Source organism: Erythrolamprus reginae, chromosome 2 (genome assembly GCF_031021105.1).
Source record: "Erythrolamprus reginae isolate rEryReg1 chromosome 2, rEryReg1.hap1, whole genome shotgun sequence".
NCBI lineage: Eukaryota > Metazoa > Chordata > Lepidosauria > Squamata > Dipsadidae > Erythrolamprus > Erythrolamprus reginae.
The window spans coordinates 354,925,700-354,947,792 of record NC_091951.1 but is presented as its reverse complement, the minus strand read 5'-3'; the positions used below and the strand labels follow the sequence as shown (position 1 = coordinate 354,947,792).

General features: G+C 62.0%; 2 protein-coding genes across 3 annotated transcripts in view; one reads left to right on the top strand and one right to left on the bottom strand.

Annotated features, from left to right (window-relative positions):
* NPR2 (natriuretic peptide receptor 2) overlaps positions 1 to 17,332 on the top strand; it is a 27,824-nt gene extending 10,492 nt beyond the window's left edge. The window contains exons 2-22 of one of the 2 annotated variants that reach the window (XM_070743702.1): positions 1,601 to 1,806; positions 2,522 to 2,635; positions 7,014 to 7,149; positions 7,348 to 7,442; positions 7,606 to 7,732; positions 7,916 to 8,000; positions 8,419 to 8,539; positions 8,670 to 8,744; positions 8,837 to 8,914; positions 8,998 to 9,102; positions 9,193 to 9,264; positions 9,483 to 9,642; positions 9,736 to 9,897; positions 10,633 to 10,801; positions 14,029 to 14,175; positions 14,290 to 14,413; positions 15,107 to 15,175; positions 15,254 to 15,428; positions 15,519 to 15,617; positions 15,875 to 15,966; positions 16,053 to 17,332. In XM_070743702.1, the coding sequence (XP_070599803.1) occupies positions 1,601 to 1,806; positions 2,522 to 2,635; positions 7,014 to 7,149; positions 7,348 to 7,442; positions 7,606 to 7,732; positions 7,916 to 8,000; positions 8,419 to 8,539; positions 8,670 to 8,744; positions 8,837 to 8,914; positions 8,998 to 9,102; positions 9,193 to 9,264; positions 9,483 to 9,642; positions 9,736 to 9,897; positions 10,633 to 10,801; positions 14,029 to 14,175; positions 14,290 to 14,413; positions 15,107 to 15,175; positions 15,254 to 15,428; positions 15,519 to 15,617; positions 15,875 to 15,966; positions 16,053 to 16,112 (2,471 nt within the window). In that variant the 3' untranslated portion in view covers positions 16,113 to 17,332. Of the gene's footprint in view, positions 1 to 1,600; positions 1,807 to 2,521; positions 2,636 to 7,013; positions 7,150 to 7,347; positions 7,443 to 7,605; positions 7,733 to 7,915; positions 8,001 to 8,418; positions 8,540 to 8,669; positions 8,745 to 8,836; positions 8,915 to 8,997; positions 9,103 to 9,192; positions 9,265 to 9,482; positions 9,643 to 9,735; positions 9,898 to 10,632; positions 10,802 to 14,028; positions 14,176 to 14,289; positions 14,414 to 15,106; positions 15,176 to 15,253; positions 15,429 to 15,518; positions 15,618 to 15,874 lie in introns of both variants that reach the window. The other variant, XM_070743701.1, reaches the window with a different exon arrangement.
* Positions 15,799 to 22,093, bottom strand: SPAG8 (sperm associated antigen 8). Its single transcript, XM_070743718.1, has 7 exons — positions 21,995 to 22,093; positions 21,515 to 21,806; positions 21,218 to 21,392; positions 18,666 to 18,711; positions 16,910 to 17,027; positions 16,749 to 16,811; positions 15,799 to 16,505 (listed from the first exon to the last, which is right to left on the bottom strand). The coding sequence occupies exons 1-7, from the start codon at positions 22,006 to 22,008 to the stop codon at positions 16,383 to 16,385; spliced, it is 831 nt and encodes a 276-aa protein (XP_070599819.1). The 5' UTR covers positions 22,009 to 22,093; the 3' UTR covers positions 15,799 to 16,382.

The window sequence follows — 22,093 nt, the reverse complement described above, 5'->3', positions numbered from 1 at the left end:
TCCGGAGGGGGAGTGGGAGTCACCTTTCGCCAGGTCTCAGCTGGTTCAGAAAGATCCCAGGATGACCAGTGTTGAAACCTGCCGGGAGCCGGGATTGGTGTGCCCCCCTCCTTCTCCCGCCAGAGGTCACCCACAGTGCAAGCAGGGGGGGCTGTTGCCTGTACGGGAAGGGGGGGAGAACACAGTGGGGTAGCGAAAACGGAGCTCCACCCCAGAGCCCCCAATTTGCACTGAAAGATGTTGGAAGAAAATGCGTAAGCCCCGCCCACAGTGGGGTCGTAAAAAAATGCCCAGAATCCTTTGGGAGTTGAGCAGCATGCACATTAAATAAGTAAGTCAGTCAGTCATTGACAGGCAGGACATTGTGGCAGATGGTTTTATGAGTTACATTTGCATTAGATCGAAGGTGACGTAGTTCTAAATTGTCTAAAAGTTTCAAATCTGGTGGAATAAAGTCGTCTTCTGGTGATGGGATATTTCTGGACTTGTTGGGTTGTATTAATGTCCGATATGCAGCGTGGGTCCCAGGCAGGTGAGCTGTCTTCGAGAATTGGTCTAGTGAATGTTTTGTATGCTCTGGTTAGCAGTGTACTATGGCCAGAGAAGGTTAGATTGACAACTCTTCGTGCCTTTTTGGCAGTGTTGTTCCAGTGGGCCTGGGCACTCAGGGCACTGGATTCCAGTGCTCCAAGGTCCTTGACAAAGTGAGGATCAACTGCGAGGTCGTGTCCACTAAGCTTGTATTTTGTGTTCTGGTTCTTTTTGCCCATGTGCAGGACAGAGCACTTGTGGGTTGAGATTTGAAATTGCCAGTTGTCTGGCCATTCGGATACATGGTCAAGGTCATTTTGAAGGGTAGCCACATTGTCGGTGGTGTTAGATGGTTTAATATTGTCAGCAGAGAGAACACAGTTGTTATGCTATGATCACAAAGGTCACTTATGTAAAGAATGAAGCCTGTCGGTCCTAGAAAGCTGCCTTGAAGGACACCACTGCTGACAGCTGCAGGATTCGATGGGGCACTCCCGATTTTAACCCCTTGTTGTCTGTTTGACGGGGACACAGCTATCCAGCCACCAAGAAGTCCGGGGCTGCCATAGGATTTTAGTTCCAGAAGTAGTTTGTCATGTACCACCAAAGTTGACCCTCCCCGTTCTCTTCCCTGGTTTTCAGGGCTGCTGACACAAAGGGAGGGGGCATCTCTGCCGTTGTCCACCTGAAACCGATCCGAGGGGTGTCACATGGGCCTTGGAGGGAGCAGGGGGGCAGGAGTGAGGGCTTCCTGGCAAGAACATACGCAGGAGGGACCTTCGGGAAAGGGTGGGGTGTCCCTGGCGCAGGGGAGGAAGAAGTCCGGCTGCAGGGCGAAGCCGTCCGTGGTGGTGGGGGGAGTTCCCTTGCCCTGCACATCTCAGGGGCTCTTCTGCCATTGAAGGCGGCCGGGGGGTGGGGCTGCTGGCCGAATCCCTAGCAATGGCAATAACTACTTGCAGCTGCCAGAGGGGGCGCTCTCTCGGGTGCCTCCATTCCTGGAGAGGCCGGAGGGGCCCCTGCTGACCACATGTGGCCGACCCCCCCCCCGACCCCCTTCTCTTGGCAGTCATCTACATCTGCGGCCCCCTGGAGATGCTGCACCAAGTGATGGGCCGGGCGCAGTCGGAGGGGCTGACGCAGGGCGACCACGTCTTCTTCTACCTGGACGTCTTTGGGGAGAGCCTGCAGGGGGAGGGGCCCCAGGGGGCTGCCCGGCCCTGGCGGAGCAAGGAGGGCCAGCCGGACTCGGGCACCTTGCGGGAGGCCTTCCAGGTCAGTCCAGGGGGGCCCTTTTGGGGGGAAAGGGCTGGGGAGGGCAGAGGGGAGCCCCACTGGGGGGGAATGGAGTTGGGGAGTGTCTGGGGGGGCTGCATTGGGTGAAGCCAGACACCACCCTGCTCCGCGCCTGGGGCCTCTCTCCCTTGAGGCGGTGCAGTGGTTAGAGTGCAGCACCGCAGGCTCCGTCAGCTGACCACCAGCTGCAGTTTGGCGGTTCAAATCTCACCACCGGCTCCAGGTTGGGGCTCAGCCTCCCCTCCTTCCCAGGCGGGTAAGAGGGGGACCCAGGCGGTTGGGGCTTTGAAGGGGCTGAGCTCCCTGCCAGCAGCTTAGAGGGAAACGGCCAGCGGCCTGGGGGTCCCAAGGGCTGCAGGGCTGCTGCTCAGAGGGGAAGCGCTGTGAGGAGGGGGCTGCCCAGGGCCAGGCAGGGACTCAGCGGCCAGAAGAGAGGATGTGCCTCTGCCAGTGGGGAGGCAGAGCCCCCACCGGCCGCCTGGCCCTGCTGGCAAAGGCAGATGGGAGCCGTTGGGCAGCCGGGGTGAGATTTCCAGACAGCTACGTGCAGGAAGCGTGTGTGTGTGTGTGTGTGTGTGTGTGTGAGAGAGAGAGAGAGAGAGAGAGAGAGTGCAGAGAGGGGGAGGGCTGCTGCCTCGCCACCTGCAGAGGCACATGGGCTCTTGTGTCCCTCAGCCAATGGCTTCTCTTGCAGACCGTGCTGGTGATCACCTATCATGAGCCCCAAACTCCGGAGTACCGAGACTTCCAGGACCAGGTGATCCTACGGGCCCGGCAGGAGTATCAGGTGGAGCTCAGTGATTCCCTGGTGAGCCCCCCTCCCCCCAGCCCCCCTCCCCTCCCTGGTGAGCCCCCCTTCCCTGGACAAGCCCCCCACCCCCGACAGACAGAAGCTCCCTGCAGCCCCCACACAGGGAGAGCCAGGCGAGGGGGGGCACAGGCGGCCCAGAGCGCCTCCATAGAGCCAAAGCCTCCACGATGTTGCCCAGCCTTCTCGGGAGGGGGGGGGGGGGCTCTGCCTGCCTCTGCTGCTTGGGGAGAGGCGCCCTCTGTCTCTGGGGCACAGCTGCACTCCCTCCCTCCTCCTGCATTCTTCTGAGGATCGTCTGGGGGTCTCTGTCCTTCTCAGCCCCCCCCACAGGTGGGAGGGCCTCGGCCAGGTCCAGGGGGAGGCAGGTGTGGGGGGGGGCATGTTAGAGCTTCTCAGGTGGTCCGGTCAGCCCCCCCCCATAAAAGCCCAGAGGACGAACGGGTGGGACCCTCCCCCTCCCCCTCCTCCCCCTCCCCCCCTCTCCCTCCTCCCCCTTCTCCTCCCCCTTCTCCTCCCCCTCCTCCCCCTTCTCCTCCCCGTCCCCAGGGTCTCCTCAGTGGGGGTCTCCAGGGGGGGATCCAGAGAGTTTCCCCTCCCTCCCTGAGGGGGGAAGCCCTGCATGTGAGGCCAGGAGGGTCTTTCTGGGGAGGAAGAGGGGGTCATCTAGTCCAACCCCCTCCACCAGTGATGGCAAACCTATGGCACAGGTGCCGCCCAGACCCATATCTGCTGGCACCCAGGCTGACTTGCAATGGACATGCCCGCACCAGCCAACTGATTTTCCCTTCGCCTGGAGGCTCGGGGGGGGGGGATTTGTGCCTCTGCACCTGGGGAGGGCAAAACCAGGCCCACCAGAGCTTGGGAAATGGGCCGTTTCAGGCCTGCAGAGGGCTTCCCGGGGGGGAGGAGCCATTTCCGCCCTCAGGGATTGAATTAGGAGTGTGGGCACTCGCGCCTGCACTATAGGACTCCCACCCCTGCCCTTTCAGCACTGGAGGGGGGAAAGGTTCACCCTCCCTGCCCATCACAATCCCTGATGGACGGCAGCCTGGCCTCTTCCTCAAAGCTTCTGGGTAGAGAGCTTTGGAAGCCCCCTCTCTGAGGGAGGGGAGAGACACACCAGCTCCGGCCTCCCTACAGGAGAGGGGCCAGAGGGTAAGGTCGTCTTCGGGACCCCCCCCAACCAGCCAAGGCCAACTCTTGAGGGGGCTGGGGAGGGGAGGGGGCTCCAGGTTGACCCAGGCAGGCAGAAGCCCCAGGGCCTGCGCAGAGGAGGTTGGGGGGGATCCGCAGGCCATGCCTGTCCTCCCAGGCTGGGGGGGGGGGTGCAGGGACCTCTGCCCAATCAAGGGCCTCCTGGTGGCCCAGGAATTACTAGCAGCCACCAGCCATGCTGAGGAAAAAGGCCCACGGCTACCCTGGTGCAAGGCAGGGTTCTGTGTGCGGGTTCTGCTCTGAGGGCCAGTCCTTGGTGAGCGTGAGATGAGCCCCGCTAGGTCCGTCCAGCTTGGCCTGGAGGAGCCCCAGCTCTGCCCGGGGGGTGAGTGGACCCTCCGAGGCAGAGGGGGCTGGGAGAGCAGCTGGCCCCCCTCCTGGGAAGTTGGGGGCAGGCGGTGCTGAACTAACCCTCTTGAACCCGGGGCAGGAAGGGCCCAGTGGGGCTCTCAGCACTTGCGTGGGGTGTGTGGTTTTACTTACTTACCTCTCCTGCAGGAGGTGAGTGGGGGTCACCAACCTTTTCCTTCCCATCAAGGGCCCCTCTCTCCAGGCGGTGGAAGCCACTCTAGGTGCAGGCAGGAAGCAGCGGCCCCCTCCCACGTACATCCTGCCCCCTCCCCATGGGGCTGCGCCTATTTTTAGGCTCCCCTCCCCACTTTATGTGCCGTTTCCCAGGAATCCACATTCAGGAGGGGGGAGGGGCTGCATTCACACCTCTCCCTCCCGCAAGCCCGTTTCCTGATTGGCTCTTCACCTGCTGGCCAATCCGCTGCCTGAACAGCCGGGCCTGCTCATTCATGCCCCTCCCAGCAGAGGGGAGTCTGCAGGGCCAATGGAGCCCACCGAGGGGGGGGGAGAGATTCCCCATTCTGCCGCTGGTGGTGCACTGCATGTGCAGCCTGGCTTCTGCGGTGGGTGCGCACGTGTGCATGTATTCCCTCATGTGTTCCCTCTCACCAGGGGACCTGTGCGCGCGCATGAGATTTCAGTGGGTTTTCTGCTTCCCTCCATGTGCAGAAGGAAAACATGGCCAAAATCTCACCCATGCGCAGCTCCCCTCACAATAGTGTGCTCCCTGCACATGCGCAGAAGCGAAACCTCACTGGGATGCGCACACGTGCACACGCGCACACGGCAGCCCAAGGGGAGCTGTGTGTGCAGAGCTCAATTCCCGCCACCAGCTCGGCCTCCTCATCCCTTCCGGCCCCTTCCGCAGGGAGAGCCTGGAAGCAGATTGACAGAATGGAACAGGACTGGGAGGGACCTCGGGAGTCACCTCGTCCAGCCCCCTCTGCCCGAGCGGGAGACCCAAGCCAGATGTCTCCCTCTGCCAGCTCCAGTGGGATTCTGCACGCTGGCCGGTTGGGTTTCCATCTTCCAGAGGGTGGAGAGGGGTCGTTTTCAGCCTCCCCAGGCCTGAGGGAAGCCTCCGGAGGGAGAAGAACAGACCCAACGGCCCAACCGGAAGGAAGTTAGGAAAAGAAACCTCTGTTTGGGCCATTTCTCAGCCTCCCCAGGCTTCAGGAGGCCCAAACAGACGTTCCTTTCCTAACTTCCGGTTGGGCTGTTGGGTCTGTTTTCTGCCACCCACACCCTGCGGAGGCTTTCGTGAGGAAAAGGCGAAGGACACCTCCCCCTTCTCCTCTCCAGAAGGCTGAATATCAGCTGGAATCCGTTTCTCTCCATCCGCACACGCTCAGGAGGCTTCGGTGAGCCCTCTGCAGATGGGGGGGCGGAGGGGGGGTGGCACTGGGAGGGAAATTTCTCCTTCAATTCTAAGTGGCTTCTCTCCTTGTTCAGCTTCCGCCCATTGCTGCTTGTTCTGCCCTCGGGTGCTTCAGCCTGACTCCCTCTTCTTTGGGGCCACCCCTGAGATACTGGAGCACTGCTCTCACGTCTCCTTCTTTCCGTTAAACGAGCCATAAACCCAGGTCCTGCAACCGCCCTTCTTAGGTTTGAGCCCCCAGTCCCCTAAACCCTCTTTCTAGAGACTCCGCGTCCTTTTTATAGTGTGCTGAGCCAACCTGGGTGCAGGATTCCAGGTGTGGCCTTGTAGAGCGGTGTTGATACCTCACTTGGGGCACGAAAGGAGCCTCCCCCGATTGCCTACCTGCATCCAGGTGTCCCGCGGGTGAAGATAACATCCCCTTGACTGACACCTGCCTCGTGGGCTGAATGAATAAAAAGCCCCTCCCTTGATCTTGGCTGTGTCCCTCTGATAATGCAGTTGAGGACGGCATTCGCACCCAGTGCCCACTGAGCCGAGCTGGGCCCCGTGTGCTGTGGGGCAACAGCGGAGACGCTTCACCCTCTGGGTGGTCGGTAAAAGCTGAGCTGGCCACCAGGGACCCTTCCTGGTCTCCTTTGGGGCAGCCGAGGGGTCCCGCTCCCCTCTCCCAGAATAGACCCACTCTGTGTTTTTCTGCCTTTAAATAAGAGTGAGGCCCCTGGATGGGAGGGGCCCCTCAGCCACCGGCCCACCCTGAGTGCAGGGAGGCAACGGAGGTGGGGCCCCTCCGTGTCCGATCAGCAGAGAGGGGCCCCTCCCTGTTCCGGAGCTTGCACCCCTTGGCTTGCTGTGGATGGGAACCGAGGGGGGTTTGGGGCATGCGAAGTGACCACACAACTGACCCCAGGTTAAATTAACAGGACCATGCCTTGTTCGTTCCTTTTAATTAATTAACACAATATAAAACCCCTTAAACAATGTCACTGCGGTCCGACCATCAGACGTCCCAATCAAGTCACATCTGGGCCGGAAATTGAGGTGCCCGTTCTCGTGGCCCCCAGGCCAGCCAGCAGAGCCAGGTTTTCAAGGCCTTTTGGGAAGCCAGCAGAGTGGGGGCACTACGGATCTCGGGAGGTAGCTGGTCCCAAAGAGCCGGGGCCGCCACAGAGAAGGCCCTGCCCCCACGGGCCTCCAACCAGCACTGCTTAGCCGACGGGAACCGAAGGCGGCCAACCGTGTGGGCTCCGATCAGTCACTGGGAGGTGTGCGGCAGGAGACGGTCCCGCAGAGAGTCTGGTCCCAGGCCATCTTCCTTCTGACCCCCTAGACAAGCAAGGGTGGGGCCTTGGATGGCTTGGCTTTCCTGGGCACAGGGCCTGCTCGGAGGAGGTGCCAATGTCTCCCTCTTTGCCCCCCCCTCCACAACAGAAAAACCTGGTGGCCGGCTGCTTCCACGATGGGCTTCTCCTCTACGCCTTGGCCCTGAACGAGACCCTCCGGGAGGGCGACACCAAGCTCAACAACAGCCGCATCCTGGAAAAGATGAGGGGGCGCAGGTTCCAGGGTACGGGGGCTGCGAGGGGGACCAAGAAGGGATCTTACAAGGTGGACAGTGGGGGGGAGGGGAGGTCCAGGCTGGCGTGGGTGAGGTGGCCTGGGCAGTGACCGGTCCTCAGCTCCATCTACACGGGTGGCAGCGTTGTTGGACCCACCTGCTTCGAGGGGCCAGACCCAAATAGGTGACCGGTTTTTGCCCATCCAGGGGTCACTGGGACCGTCAGTATGGACCAGAACAACGACCGCGACACGGACTTCGACCTGTGGGCCATGACGGAGGGGGAGAGTGGCGAGTACCAGGTGGGCCGGAACCTGTTGGCAGCACCCCTGCCCGGTGGCCCTGCTTTCTCCTGGAGGGGAGCAGTCGGGGGGGGGGGGCAACCCTCTCCCATTCTCCATTTGTGGGGGAGGGGAGAACAGCAGCCTCTGGCCAGGTGAGCCAACGGCCACCGTCTGCCCACAGGTGGTTGGACACTACGTGGGATCAGAGAAGCAGCTGAGGTGGCTGGGCCCCATCCACTGGGTCAAGGGGCAGCCCCCTCTCGACAATCCCCCCTGCTTTGATGGGGACGACCCGTCCTGCGACAAAAGTGGGTGCCCAAAGGAAGCTGGGGGGGGCAGGGGGGAGCTTTGGAGAATCCCGGACTGCGTCCTTTGGATGAGCTGCCTGCTGTGGGCCGCTGGTTCTGTGCCCCCCCAGCCCCCCCCAGAAAGACCCACCGGGGAGAGCCGGGCAGGCTGAGCCCCCTCCCTCACTTGCAGTCTCCTTTCAGGTGCGCTCAGCACCCTGGCGATCCTGGCGCTGGGGGCCGGACTCACCTTCGTCATGTTTGGCGTCTCCAGCTTCCTGATCTTCAGGTGCCTGAGCAAACTCTTGGGGGGGGGGGGCTGGAATACAGCAGGCCAGAAAGTGGGGGGGAGGGTGGCCCTGGCCAGGAAGGCAGTGTGCAGCCCAGGAGGGGTGGCATTCCTGCGAGGTGCGGTCAAGGCCAGGCCGGCCTTAGCCAAGTTTAACCCCCCCCAGCCTTTTCGGGGGGGCTGGGGTGCACGGGAGGGCCTCCTCTGCAACCCGTTGAGCGTCCACCCAGTGGGATCGCCCAGAGGAAGGACTGGCCTTTCCCTTTGTGTCCTGGGTTAAGGTTAAGGTCAGGGTGAGGCACTTGGGCCGGGTCAGGTGCTTCTGGCCCTGGGTCCATTTGGGGGAGGGGAGGCTAGGCCTTGGGGGGACTGTGGGGGGGGCACCAGGGAGCTCAGGAGCCGCTCTGGCCCTTGGCAGGAAGCTGATGCTGGAGAAAGAGCTGGCCAGCATGCTGTGGAGGATACGCTGGGAGGACCTGCAGTTTGGGGGCTCGGAGCGCTACCACAAGGGGGCAGGCAGCCGACTCACCCTCTCGCTGGTAGGTACCATGGGGCGCCCACATTAGGTCCCTCCCAGGCCCAGCCCTAGCCAACTGCCTGTTCTCCAGCCGCTCGGCCTTCACGGGCCCCCTCCCCCCTCCGTAACTCTGCGCCTGGTCTTCCCTCCAGCGCGGCTCCAGCTACGGCTCCCTCATGACGGCCCACGGCAAGTACCAGATCTTTGCCAACACAGGACTCTTCAAGGTGAGCTCCTCCGCCTGCCCCTCCGGTCCCGGCTGCGTTGGGGGCCAGGTCCGCTCACTACCACCACCCCTCGCTCCTCTCTTGCCGTGCAGGGGAACGTGGTGGCCATTAAACACGTCAACAAGAAGCGGATGGAGCTGACGAGGCAGGTGCTGTTCGAGCTCAAACACGTACGTACTGGGAGGGGGGGCTGACTACTTGGGCCTCGTGAGGGGGTGGGATGAAGCCCCACTCCATGCCTGCCGCCCCACAGATGCGGGATATCCAGTTCAACCACCTGACCCGGTTCATTGGGGCCTGCATTGACCCGCCCAACATCTGCATCGTGACCGAGTACTGTCCGCGCGGCAGTCTGCAGGTGAGGTGGCTGTCCAGGGTGGGGGAGGGGGAGGCAGGTGGGCTGTGGCAAAATCTGACCCCTCCCTCCCCCCCCTCGCCCCCCCCCCAGGATATCCTGGAGAACGAGAGCATCAACTTGGACTGGATGTTCCGATATGCCCTCATCAATGACATCGTCAAGGTGAGGAGGGGGCTCCTGGCAATTGAGGGAGGGGATAGTGGGGGCAATGCTCTGCTCTTCCCCCAGTGGAGGCCCTGCAAACGTCTTCCTGCTCTTCTCTGGCTCTGCATCTGGAGACCCCAATCTGCCCCCCCTCCGCTCCAGATGGGTCTCAGCCTTTGGGGACCCCCTTCTGCCCCCTGGCAGCTGCTTGTGCCCTCTCTCCCCTCCCCCCACAGGGCATGGCCTTCCTGCACAACAGCATCATCGGCTACCACGGCAGCCTCAAGTCCTCCAACTGCGTGGTGGACAGCCGCTTCGTGCTGAAGATCACGGATTACGGCCTGGCCAGCTTCCGCCAGAGCCACGAGAGTGAGGGCAACCACGCGCTCTACGCCAGTGAGTGGCCGGCCAGCCCTCCCGCCTGCCCCCGGGGAGGGCCAGGCCCTGCACACCCCCACACTGACCCCAGACTCTCCGGCTGTGCTGCAGAGAAGCTGTGGACGGCCCCCGAGCTGCTCCAGAAGGGGACGCTGCTCCCGCCCCCCCCGGCCATGCAGAAGGCAGACGTCTACAGCTTTGGCATCATCCTGCAGGAGATCGCTCTGCGCAGCGGCGCCTTCCACGTGGAGGGCATAGAGCTCAGTCCCAAGGGTGAGGAGGGGACGGGGGTCCAAGCGGAAGCCCACCGCCCGGGAGCCTTTCCTGGCCAACGCTGGCCCTGCCCTGCCCGCCTCCAGCTTGTGCTGACCGGGAAGTGGGATGCTGCTTGCCACTTCCGGCCTCAGCCCGGAGAACCAGGAAGGGTCAGCAGCGAAGGCAGCTGGGCCCTCCCTTCCTCTCGCCACACCCTGCGCTGACCTCTTGCAGCCCGGATGGAACCAGCCGTCAGAGCAGAGCTGTGGAAAGAGTGGGGAAGTCGCGTCTCTGTTGAGCTGCACTCATGCCTTCTGCCCCCCCCCCTCTGAGAATAGGCGAGGGCTTCTCGGCTGAGCAGGGGCATCCCCATCCCCATCCAGCCTGTCCACCTGGGCTCTGCCTGCCACGGCTGCACCTGGGGTGGAGGTGGAAGATGGCAGTGCCCGGATTCAAGACGGGGGCTTCCACTCCAGGGGATGGTGAAGGGGCAGGGGTGCTGCTGGCTGTGCCACGGGCTGGATTCTGCTACTTGCGACCACACAGGTTTGACCCTGTGACCTCTGTCTTTCCAGTTCCCCCTCTGGTCCTCCTCCTCCTCCTCCTCCACCACCACCCAGGATTGCCATGTCCACTGCTCTGTCCTCATTGTCCCTGCAGCTGGTCACTCCTTCCCCCCACAAGTCCGCCGCGCCTCCATCCCATTGCCCCCACATTCACTCCTGTGCATCCCGCCCTACTCCTCCCCCCCAGAGATTGTGCAGAAGGTGTGCAACGGCCAGCCACCCTATTTCCGGCCCACCATCGACACCCGTCTGCACAGCGAGGAGCTGGCTGTCCTGATGGAGCGCTGCTGGGCTCAGCAGCCGGCCGAGCGCCCAGACTTCGCCCAGATTAAGGCCTTCGTCCGGCGGTTCAACAAGTAAGGTGTCCTCTCTTTGTGTGTGTGCGTGTGTGTGTGCGTGTGTGCTGCTGCAGCTTCCGCCCCCCCCCCTGAGTGGGGAAGTGCAGAAGTCCTGGAGGGACCCGCTTAGGAGGGCAGGCAGCGCACCTGGTTGAGATGCAGGCGGGCCTCAAGGGGGACTCCAGTTGGCCCTGGAGAGAATCTCCCTCTTATCCTGCTGAAGAGGGGCTGAGGGTCCCCAAAGACTTCCTGCTGGATCCCTGAGATGGAGACCAAGCGGCCAGAGATGGGGGGGTGCCCATGGGGAGCTCCCCGTGGCAGGCAATGAGTCTGCCTGTGGGGAAAGGAGGATCTCCAAAACAGGGCCCAGCTTGGTTTTCTCAGGCACTTCTGTGACTCAACTGACCGGTAGCCCTATCGCCAAAGAGGCGGGCGCTCTTCCCACCCACAGATGTCAGACTGGAGGGGGAACTTTACCAGATTTGCTGGTCCACAGTTCAGCCGAATCCCTTGCTACTGCCGGGAATACGGCTGCTCTAGACCGGATTGTCCCTTTGCAACCTCTCTGTGGCCGTTGACCCTGCAGAGTTCCTGGGTTCACGGAGGAACTCTGGGGGATGAAAGGCCAAGAGAAGCGATGGAGGAGAAGCAAATCTGAGTCCTATCAAACACTTGTAAGAGCTCATATTGAGACTTACAAAGTGGCGCTCAGGACAACAAGATGCGCGTATCATGTCGCCTTGATTGCATCTGTGGAATCTCGCCCAGCCGCCCTCCTTAGGGTGACTCTCTCCCTCCTTAATCAGGGAGGAATTGACGAGCCCTTACAGGGCAGTTTTTCACAGACAAAATCGCTCACATCCAGACGAACCTTGACTCCAATTGGACTGCAGTGTCGGCTGACAACGAATTTAGTCAGTGACAGGGGCCCGTTTTAGTTCTGTTGTGTGGGAAGAGTTTGACCTGGTAACGCCTGATGAAGTGGGCAAGGCCATGGAGCTGTGAGTTCCGCCATCTGTTTGTTGGACATGTGTCCCTCCTGGCTGATTTGGGCCAGCAGGAAGGTGACACGGAGCTGGGTCCAGCAGATTGTCAATCCTTGAGAGAGGAGTCCATTCTGGCTCCCTACAAGGAGACACTTGTGCGTCCCTTCCTCAAGAAGCCTTCCCTGGACCCAGCTATATTTAATAACTGTTGCCCGGCCTTGAGAAGGTGGTGTTGCTCCAGCTCCAATGGTCCTTGGAGGAAGCCGATTATCTGGGCCCTCAACAGTCACGATTCAGGCACGACTACAGCATGGGAACTGCTTTGGTCACACTGACGGAGGCCCAGGCACTGCCAGGCCCAGGATAGAGGTTTATTCTCTATCCTGGTGCTTCTTGACCTCTCAGTGGCTTTTGATACTGTCACCCATGGTATCCTTCTGCGCCAACTGGAGGGGCTAGGAGTGGGAGGCACCATTTTACAATGGTTCACCTCCTACCTCTCCAGTTGATTGCAGTCGGTGTTGACAGAGGGTCAGAGGTCGACTCCTAGGTCCCTCCCTTGTGTGGTTCCTCAAGGGTCGGTCCTCTCCCCCCTGCTATTCAATATCTACATGAAACTACTGGGTGAGATCATCCGAGGGTGTGGGGTGAGTTACCATCAGTATGCTGATGATACTCAACTATACATCTCCACCCCGTGTCCACTCATTGAAGCAGTGGAAGTGATGTGCTGGTGTCTGGAGGCTGTTAGGGTCTGAATGGGTGTTAACAGGCTCAGATGCAACCCCAACAAGATGGAGTGGCTGTGGATTCTGCATCCCAAGGACACTTCCATCTATCTCTCCATCACCCAGGGGGCGGGACCCCCACAGAGAGGGTCCACAACTTGGGCATCCTCCTTGACCCACAGCTGACTTTAGAGCATCAGTTTTTGGCTGTGGCGAGGGAGGCGTTTGTCCAGGTTCACCTGGTGCACCAGTTGCGGCCCGATTTAGACAGGGAGTCTCTACTCACGGTCACTCAGGCCCTCATCACCTGGAGATTCAACTACTGCAATGCTCTCTACATGAGGCTACCTTTGAAGAGCAAAACTACAAATCGTGCAAAATGCAGCATGCCCATGTTTCTCCAGCATCCCATGGATTGCATTGGCTGCCAATTGGTTTCCGGACGCAATTCAGTGTTGTTAATGACCTATAAAGCTCTACATGGGATTGGACCAGATTACTTACAGGATCGCCTTGTGCCGCATGAGTCCCTGTGACCGGTCAGGTCCCACAGTTGGCCTTCTCCTGGTCCCGTCAACTAGACAATGCCATTTGGCAGGGGAAGAGCCTTCTCTGGGGGGGGGCCCGGCCCTCTGGGGTCAGCTCTCCCCAGAGATTCGTACTGCCCCCCACCCTCCTTGCCTTTCGCAAGAGTCTAAAGACTCACTTATGCCGCCACGCTTGGGGTGATTAGACTCCAGCCCCCTGGCAGATGAATGTCACGTATGGTTGTGCTCTGAGTGGGCGCATCTGGTTTTTAAAATAAAATTGGGGACTATAGATTGTATATTTAGTTTTAAATTAATTGAATTTAGGCTACTATATTGTATTGTTTTCTTTTTTATATGTTGTAAGCCGCCCCGAGTTCTTGGAGAGGGGCAGCATATGAATACAAATGAATAAATAATATATAAATAAGCGAGGCCACCCCAGCAGGGCAGGTGCTCCCGTCATCTGGGGGGGGGGGGAGAGTCCCCAGCCTGCAACAATGCTGCCTCTCATCCAAAGGCTTTGGAATGAGGGGTCCAGGGATGGGGGATGTAATAGCGCGGCACCTGCCAGACCCAGTCCTGGTGTCCAGCCGGTGCAGAAATTGGGGATGAGTCCACGGCTTGCCAGACCACCTGTAGAAGGCCTGATGTAGGTGGGAACTTGGGGGGGGCGTGATGTTCAGGAGGGAGCAGATGCAGCCACGAAGCCTTCTTTCGAGGGGTTCAAGGCCATCCTAGGCCCACCCACCTGGGCGGAAGCGGAAGGGGGACTTGCCATTGCTGGCACAATCAGAGTGGGGAACATGACAGGTTTGTGGGTGGGAGACGAGGGGTGTGAAGCTCAGACTCGGGTTCCCCTGTGGAGGTGCCAGGATGGCTCTGGAATTAAATTGGAATTTTGAGCAATGCCTTGGCTTGGACTCTGACACCTACCGCCCTCCCCTTCCCCTCGCCCTGCCTGCCTGCACCACTGGGGGTCCTGCCCTCTTCCTCTGCCTCAGGGAGGGAAGTACCAGCATCCTGGACAACCTGTTGTCGCGCATGGAGCAGTACGCCAACAACCTGGAGAAGCTGGTGGAAGAGCGCACACAGGCCTACCTGGAGGAGAAGCGCAAGGCGGAGAACCTGCTCTACCAGATCCTGCCCCAGTGAGTCCAGCGTCTGCCCCCCTCCCTCCCTCCCTCTGGGGCCGGCCGAGACCGTCTCCCTCCCCCCCCCCGCGTGGAAGGTTGGCAGCTCCTGTCCTTTCCACACCCCCACAGTTCGGTGGCTGAGCAGCTGAAGCGGGGCGAGACGGTGCAGGCCGAAGCCTTCGATTGCGTCACCATCTACTTCAGCGACATTGTAGGGTTCACCTCCCTGTCAGCAGAGAGCACCCCCATGCAGGTAGGCTGCAGCCCAGGCGGGCGGGCGGGTGGGGAGTCCCTGGCCTGTCTGAAGTGGATGCGGCTGACCCGGGTCCTCCTCGGTTTGGGCTTGGAAACGTCTCCCCCCGCCCCACACCACTCCTGCACACCCACCGGCTGGAGCAGGCCCAAGGAGAGGTCCCCCTTCCTGGAATGTGAGGAGCTCCCTGGTTCCTAAACTTCCCCGTCACTGGTCTGTGGTTAGGACAGTCGCCCATCACGCTCAGGGGTTGGGCTCTTACCAGGCTCCGTGGGGCTTGGAATGGTTGTCAGCCGGGCTGCTACTTTCAAGGGGTCCTTCCGTTGCTCAGTGTCACAAATTACACAAACACAGCAATTGGGGTTCGGTGCTGCCTTGGGGAGTTGTGTGAACGCAACTCTTGGGAAGCAGAGGAAAGGCCAAGATTGCCACTAATCCTGCCACTCCCAATGTCCACCTGTCCCTTCTGCGGGCCCTGCAGGTGGGGGTCCCAGCCTGGCCCCTTCCCATTCAGTCTTGTTCATTGGTGTCTTCCTGCTTTCCCTAAAAACCACAATCCGTCCGCCCGCCCGGGGCATCTGCAGGAATTGCCCTGCCTGAGGGTCAGAGCCTCGCCCAGCTTTGGCCCTGGGTGGCCACCTGCTCTGGCCCAATTAGGCCCCCCTTACCTCTCTCTCTCCCCCCTGCCCTCAGGTGGTGACGCTGCTCAACGACCTCTACACTTGCTTTGATGCCATCATTGACAACTTTGACGTCTACAAGGTGAGCCTGGGTGGGCTGGACGGAGGAAGGGGCTCACAGCAGGGTCTCCTCCCCATCTCACGTGGGCCCTGGCCACAGGTGGAGACCATTGGGGATGCCTACATGGTGGTGTCCGGCCTGCCTGTCCGGAACGGGAAGCTCCACGCCCACGAGATCGTCCGCATGGCCCTGGCGCTCCTGGAGGCTGTGAAGACCTTCCACATCCGCCACCGGCCCAGCGAGCAGCTGCGCCTGCGCATCGGGGTCCACTCTGGTGAGGCGCCTTGCAGCCCCCCCCAGCCGAGCATGCACAGAGTCACCCCTGCTCCAGCTGCCCTCCACCTGCCCCTCTGCCTCCCTGCAGGGCCGGTGTGTGCAGGCGTGGTGGGCCTGAAGATGCCGCGCTATTGCCTCTTTGGGGACACGGTCAACACGGCTTCACGCATGGAGTCCAATGGCGAGGGTGAGAGCCCCCTTCCCCCACCCTGTGCACCCTCACTAGCCTCTTCCGGGGGGGGCTGCTCCCCCTTCTCCCCCCACAGCTGCTTCCTTGTGACCCACCTTTCCCCTCCAGTGGATGCAACCCAGCCCTGCTGCACCCCATTTCCAGAGAGACCCCCAAACAGGAACCGTTAAAGCTTCCCTAGTTTAGACTCATCCACTTTATTGGGGTGTTCTGGGGGGCCCATTCACTCTCCTGCACCCCCTCCTCCCCCCCAGCCTTGAAGATCCACATCTCTGCCGCCACCAAGGAGATCCTGGACGAGTTTGGCTGCTTCCTGCTGGAGCTCCGGGGGGACGTGGAGATGAAGGTGGGTGAGGGGGGGGCTGCTGAGGGGGGGCTGCCTTGCCAGGAAGGGAGCCGGGGCCCCTCACGCACGCGTCTGCTTTCCGGCAGGGCAAAGGGAAGATGAGGACCTACTGGCTGCTGGGCGAAGAGAAGACGGCCGTTATCTGAGGGGCCCCCAGGGAGAGCAGCTGCTCCCACAGACGGACAGATGGATGGACGGAGGGACGTGCTCTGCCTCGGAGCGGGGGGGGGGCACGAGGCGACCAGCCTGCAGGCCAGGAGGGTTCTTTCACGCCTCGGGAGGCGACGACTGTGCCTGGAGCAGGTGGGGGGGTGGAGACTCTTGTTGTGATGCCCTTTGCCCAATGGGGCTCCTGGCCCCCCCCATTCGATGCTCCCCCCGCACTGGCCCAGGCGGTGGGGGAGGCAAGGGGGCCTTCAGAGCTTGGGGCCTCCTCCTGGGGCGTCGAGCAAAGGCTGGTCCAGGCGTTCCGAGACAGGGGTGGTGAACCCCGTGCACTTCCTGAAAAGGGCGTCGCCCGTTCGGATGCTGGAGGTGCCCTGTGGGGGGGGGGGGAGAGGCTGAGAAGGAGCCGGGGGGAGAGGGGGTGGAGGTGCCCTCCTGGCATGCGCCACCCACCCTTGTGGCCGCCTTGGTGCCCTCCGTGCCAGAGCAGCAGGGGCCCAGGCCGCCTGCCCTCCTCCTCCCCCCGCCGTGTCCTTCCTGGCCTCCCAAGGACGGGCCCGGCCGGAGCGGGCAGAAAGGCAGCCTGGCAACTGCAGGAGGGTCAAGGCAGCACTCACCGGCACCTGCTGGACGTGTTCCAGCCAGAAGGTCTGTGGCTGCTCCAGCCGGTAGTCGTGGGGCTGCAGGAGGAGAGAGGGGGAGCCCTGAGGAACCGCCGGGGGCAACAGTTCGGGAGGGGAGGGGGCCTAGCTGCTGCTCCAGCCAGCAGGGCCCTTACCTGTGTAGGGGGCAGGGGCCCAGCAGGGGGCCCCCCCTGCTTGTAGTCCCGGTGTGTGATGGAGAGGGACTCCATGGGCTCAGGCGGAGGGTAGGGGCCGCCCCCAAGGAGGCTCCGGCTGCAAAGCGACAGGGAGAAAGGCAGCTGAGCCAGGAGCCCAACGGGGCAGGGACACCCCCCCCCCCCCGAGGGACCCAAAGGGGGCTCCCCTTGGCCAAGCCCCTGCGTAGGCCGTCAACCCAGGAAATGCCTCTTTTGGTCACCAGCACTCAGGGGGGGGGCGACAGGAGGAAGTGCAGCCCCCTGGGAGCCTCGTCCTGCCCGTTTTCCAGGCAGAGCGGGAGAGAGAGAGAGAGCGGGAGGGCCACGGCCATCTCTCAGGCTGTCCGAGTGTTTCTACGAATAAAAGAGAGTGACCCCCGACCCCCTGCACGTCTCCCTCCTTCGTTCCCCCGAACCAGACGGACGGAGCGTCTCTGTGCCAACATCAGAGGAGGCCACTCCTGCCAACAGCCGCTCTGCAAATATTGACCGGCCTGTTTGTCCAGGTTCCCGCTCGGCTGCTGCCTCCTTGGACGTCCAATCCCCATGGAGGATGGGGGAAGGGCGGGAGAAGGGGGAGGGAAGGGCTGGCAGAGCCTTCGCTGCTTCAGGCCGGTCAGCACAGAAGGGCCAGGAAAGTCTGGGGGGCAGCAGCACCAGCACTGAAGTGACCTTCTGCCGGGCCCAGGATCACCCCCGCCCCCCGTGTCACAGGCCCTGCGTGTGCAAATCTGGTGTTGCCTGCAGGGAAGGCCACAGCAGGGGGGGGGGGCGCCAGTGCTGCTTGTGTGCAAACAAGAGGGGGGGGGGAGGAAATTCCTTTGCACGCTCCAGCTGCCAAACTGCCCTGCGGTCTGGAGATCGGATGCCTCCCTGGAAGCCCCAGTCGAGAGGGGGGGTGGAAGAACGGCCCACCTCCCTTTCCCCAGCAGTTTAGGGGAGCCCTCCTGCTGCCGCTTGCCTCGGAGAGGGTTCCACTCCCCGGTGGCCCTGTGTCGCCAAGCCAACGTCCGGTGCCCGGCCTCCCTCCCTACCCCGGCTCTCCGCCCCTCTTTCATCCCCCAGGGCCAGGCATGGGGGCCTCCCAGCGGTCCTTGGCCAAGAGAGGAGGCAGCCGCCGCCTTCCACGGTTGGTGCTGGTGCTCCCTGGCAGGTGGCCCTCGGAAGGCCTCAGCTCCCCCTGGCCAGCCCCACCCTCTGGCTCCAGCCCTCCCCACAGCCCCTTCATGCGGGCTCCCCCCCTTCCCCTTGGGGAGGGTCTCCTAGGCAGGGTCACCCCAGAACAGGCAGCCGAGGGTGAAGGAGGATGGGGAGGGGGGCCTTTCCTTCGAAGCCCCCTGGAGAAGCAACGGATGGAAGCGGACCAGGGACTAAGGAGGATTTTCCTAATGGAGCATTGACCAGTGGGACGGCCTCCCTTCGTTCGGAGGTTCTTCACTGGGGGCTTCTGAGAAGAGACTGGACAGCCACCTGGGTCTAAAAGGGTTGGACTAGGGGACCTCCAAGGCCTGAACTCTCACCCAGCCACGTGGCTCAGAAGGGGCGTGGCTTGACTTGCAGTGGGGCAAAGAGTGGCTGCAGAAAAGAGCCGAGCGGGTTCACTGTCCAGACCACTTGGAGGAAAGGGGATGCCCTTTGACCTTTGACCTTGGCAGGCCGACAGCGATGCCTGGCTGCCAAGGAGGAGGGGCGGGGGGGAGGTCGTGCTCTTCACCTGTGTTTCTGGTACAGGAGGTGCTCCATCATGGCCTCGCGCTTCCCTGGGGACAAAAAGAGGAGGGGGAGGCAGGTGAGATCGGGGGGCATCCATGGAGAGGCCAAGGAAAACCTCGCCCAGGCATGGAGGCCAGAAGGTGGGGGGGAGGAAGACAGGGGAAAGCCACCCACCCCCACCAGTAGAGGCAAGCCCCCTATGGATGCCAGCCCCCCTCCAACCCTCCGTGTCATTCAAGGCAGGACCAGGGGGCCGACTGGGGCTGGAGCAGGCTCTGCTGCCTGGTATGGAGGAAGGATTAGGGGGCTCCCCAGATGACGTGGGGGTCAAGAGGCTCCTCCTGTCTCTTAAAAGGCCACCAGGCAGACCCCTCCCCACAGCCACAGGGTCCAGGAGGGTCTGCTGCCAGGGGCCTTACCCCACCTGCCAGCTCCAGCCCTCCCTGGAGCTCCCCCCCCCCCCCGGCTGCAGGGCAGCTGATCTACCTGCCAGCTGACTCTTAGCCCCACTGCCCCCCCCCGATTTCCAAGGGAGCAGCAGTGGACATTTGCCCTCAGTGAACGGGCCTGGCAGGGTCCGTTTTGGGCCACTGGGGGCCTTCCTGGGAGCTGCCCGGAGGAGTCCGACCGGGGGGGGGGGCAAATCCAGGAAGGAGAGCAGCAGGCCACGGACCCCGATGTCTCCCTCTACACAGCTGGTCCCCAAATGATCCCCCAAGGGAGCCACGAGGCATGACCGGGACTGGCAACCTCCCCCCCCGGCTTTCCCCCTTCAGCCCCACCTGTCAGGAAGGGCAGCCCCACGGACACGCCACTGTTTTGAGTGGGATCAGCAGCGGTCAGTCAACTGCTGTTGTAACTCTGGGCAGTCCTTAAGCAAACAGTGGTAAGCTTGAGCACCGCCTGTGATTTGAGAGACAAACCCTAGGTGCTTTTGGGGGGGGCAAGTGGGGGGGAGATAGAAGCCAAACTCTTGTCAAAGGGTCTTTCTCCAAAGGCAGCTGGGTTCTTTGAGCTGTTTCCTCTTGGCAGTGGTATCGGTCTCTCCCAAGCAGCCCCACTGACCCTCAGCAAGAGGGCTAAGGACCAGGGGACTTGCAAGGGATAGAAATCCTCCACTGGAGAAGCTTCTTGGACGAGAGGTGAAACATCTTCAAGGGAAACCATGTAGGTCCACTTGCCTTTTGAAAAAGCACCTGAGGGGGCTGTTTTGGGGGGAAGTCCCAGGGGAGGGCAGGGTCGCCTGAATCCCCACCAGAGGCCACCGCAAGGAAGGTCCTGCCTGGTGAGCCAGGGGTGAAATGCTATCAGTTTCCACCGGTTTGGGAGAACTGGAAGTGGACCATGTGGAAGGTCTTAAGCATAAAACGTATCAGGAAAGACTTCATGGACTCAATCTGTAGAGTCTGGAGGACAGAAGGAAGAGGGGGGACATGATTGAAACATTTAAATATGTGAAAGGGTTAAATAAGGTCCAGGAGGGAAGTGTTTTTAATAGGAAAGTGAACACAAGAACAAGGGGACACAATCTGAGTTTAGTTGGGGGAAAGATCAAAAGCAATGGGAGAAAATATTATTTTACTGAAAGAGTAGTAGATCCCTGGAACAAACTTCCAGCAGACGTGGTTGGTCAATCCACAGTCACTGAATCTAAACATGCCTGGGATAAACATATATCCATCCTAAGATAAAACACAGGAAATAGTATAAGGGCAGACTAGATGGACCATGAGGTCTTTTTCTGCCGTCACTCTTCTATGTTTCTATGTGTCCTGCGTCACCAAACCGGTAGTGACCGCTGGCTGGCCATGTCTCCAAACTGCCCCCCACCTTGGTGGCTGCTCGTCCTGCCCTGCCCAATCTCTGCCCTGCAGCTGAAACGCCGCAGCCCTGATCCGCCCGCCAGGGAAGCCTGCAAAGTCACGGCCTACCAAGCTGCCCCTGCTCCCCCATCCCAGCCTGCCTCCCCTACTCCATCACCCCCACCACCCTGGGCTGCAGCCCCGACAGTCCCCAGGGCCAGCTCGCGAAGGCAGGCCAGCGGGAGGCCGCCTGGGGGGCAGGCAGGCAGGTGTCCCAGGGCTGCTGCACATCCGCACCACCTGCCCTCTCCAGGGTGTGTGTGTGTGTGTGTTAGAGGGGGAGAGAGAGAGAGAGAGAGAGAAAGAAAGAAAGAAAGAAAGAAAGAAAGAAAGAGAAAGAAAGAAAGAAAAAGAAAGTTTATAACCACAAACCAGCCCACAATTTTGGTTGCTAAGCAAAAGGGTTGTTGAGTTTCATCACATTTTAAAACTTGGCCACGCCCACCTGGTCCCATGACCACCAAGCCACGCCCACAGAACCGGTAGGGAACATTTTTGTATTTCACCCCTGAGCTGAACTGACCAACTGGGGCCTGGGCTTCACAATTGGGGCTGCCTGGCTTTTTGGCGAGTGGGAACCAAGGGACCCCCCCCCCCTGTGAGGAGGCGCCTGGGGAGAAGCCCCTCCCTCTCTTCCGGGGCGGAGGCTGTTCTCCTCCCCCCCCCCCCGTCCTGTCCGGCTGCTGCCCACCTCGCAGGGGGAGCGCCGTCTGGACGGGCGGCGGGAAGGAGTCCTTGGTGGTGGTGGCGGTGGGCATGGCGGCCCGGCAGTCGAGGGTGAGGAGGGCTGGGTGCCCGTGGCGGTGGAAGAAGCCCTCCGTGCCGTACTCGGCTCGCGGCACCCGGTCCAGCGCGTTAGTGGCTCTCTGGCGGAAGCAGACGGGACAGCAGGGGAGGCTCCGGCCCCGCGTCGTTCCCCCCGGCCCCGCGGGACAGGAGGGGAGGGGCCGCCCGGGAGGCTGCGGAGGGGGGGGGGGGCGAGCCTCACCTCTTCCAGCCAGTTGTGCAGCAGGCACTGGCCGCGGGCGGGCGGCTCCCTCGCCGGCTCCAGGAGGCGGGGCGGCGGCGGCTGCAGGTCGGCGGCCGGCAGCTCCCCCAGGTAGGGCCCGGGCACGCCATGGCAGGGCGGCAGCTCCACCGGGTACGTGTCTGCGGCCTCCGGCTGGGCCTCGGGCTCCGGCGGCCTCTCCGCAGCACTCGGTGCCGTCTCCGCCGGGCTCCCGCGGGGCTCCTCCGCGTTGGTCGGGGCGGCGGCCTCTCCGCAGTTCGGCAGCGAGGCTCTGGCCGGGCAAGAGACGGAGTCGGGGCGGGCCGGGGGCTGGGAACCGGGAAGGAGGCGAACCCCCCCACCCTGCCCAGGGCCCCGAGGGCCCCCCGCCCCACAAGGAGACGCCCCGCTGCCCACGCCAGGAGGAGCCGCGGCCCTAAAGGGCTGGGCGGGGATGCGGCGGAATCGCGCTCCGCTCACCTGTCCGGCTCCATCGCGGCCCGGCGCTTGGCTCGTCTCCACGGAAACGGCGCGGGCGGCCCTGGGAGGCGGGCGAGGGCGGCACGACCGTTGGTTGGC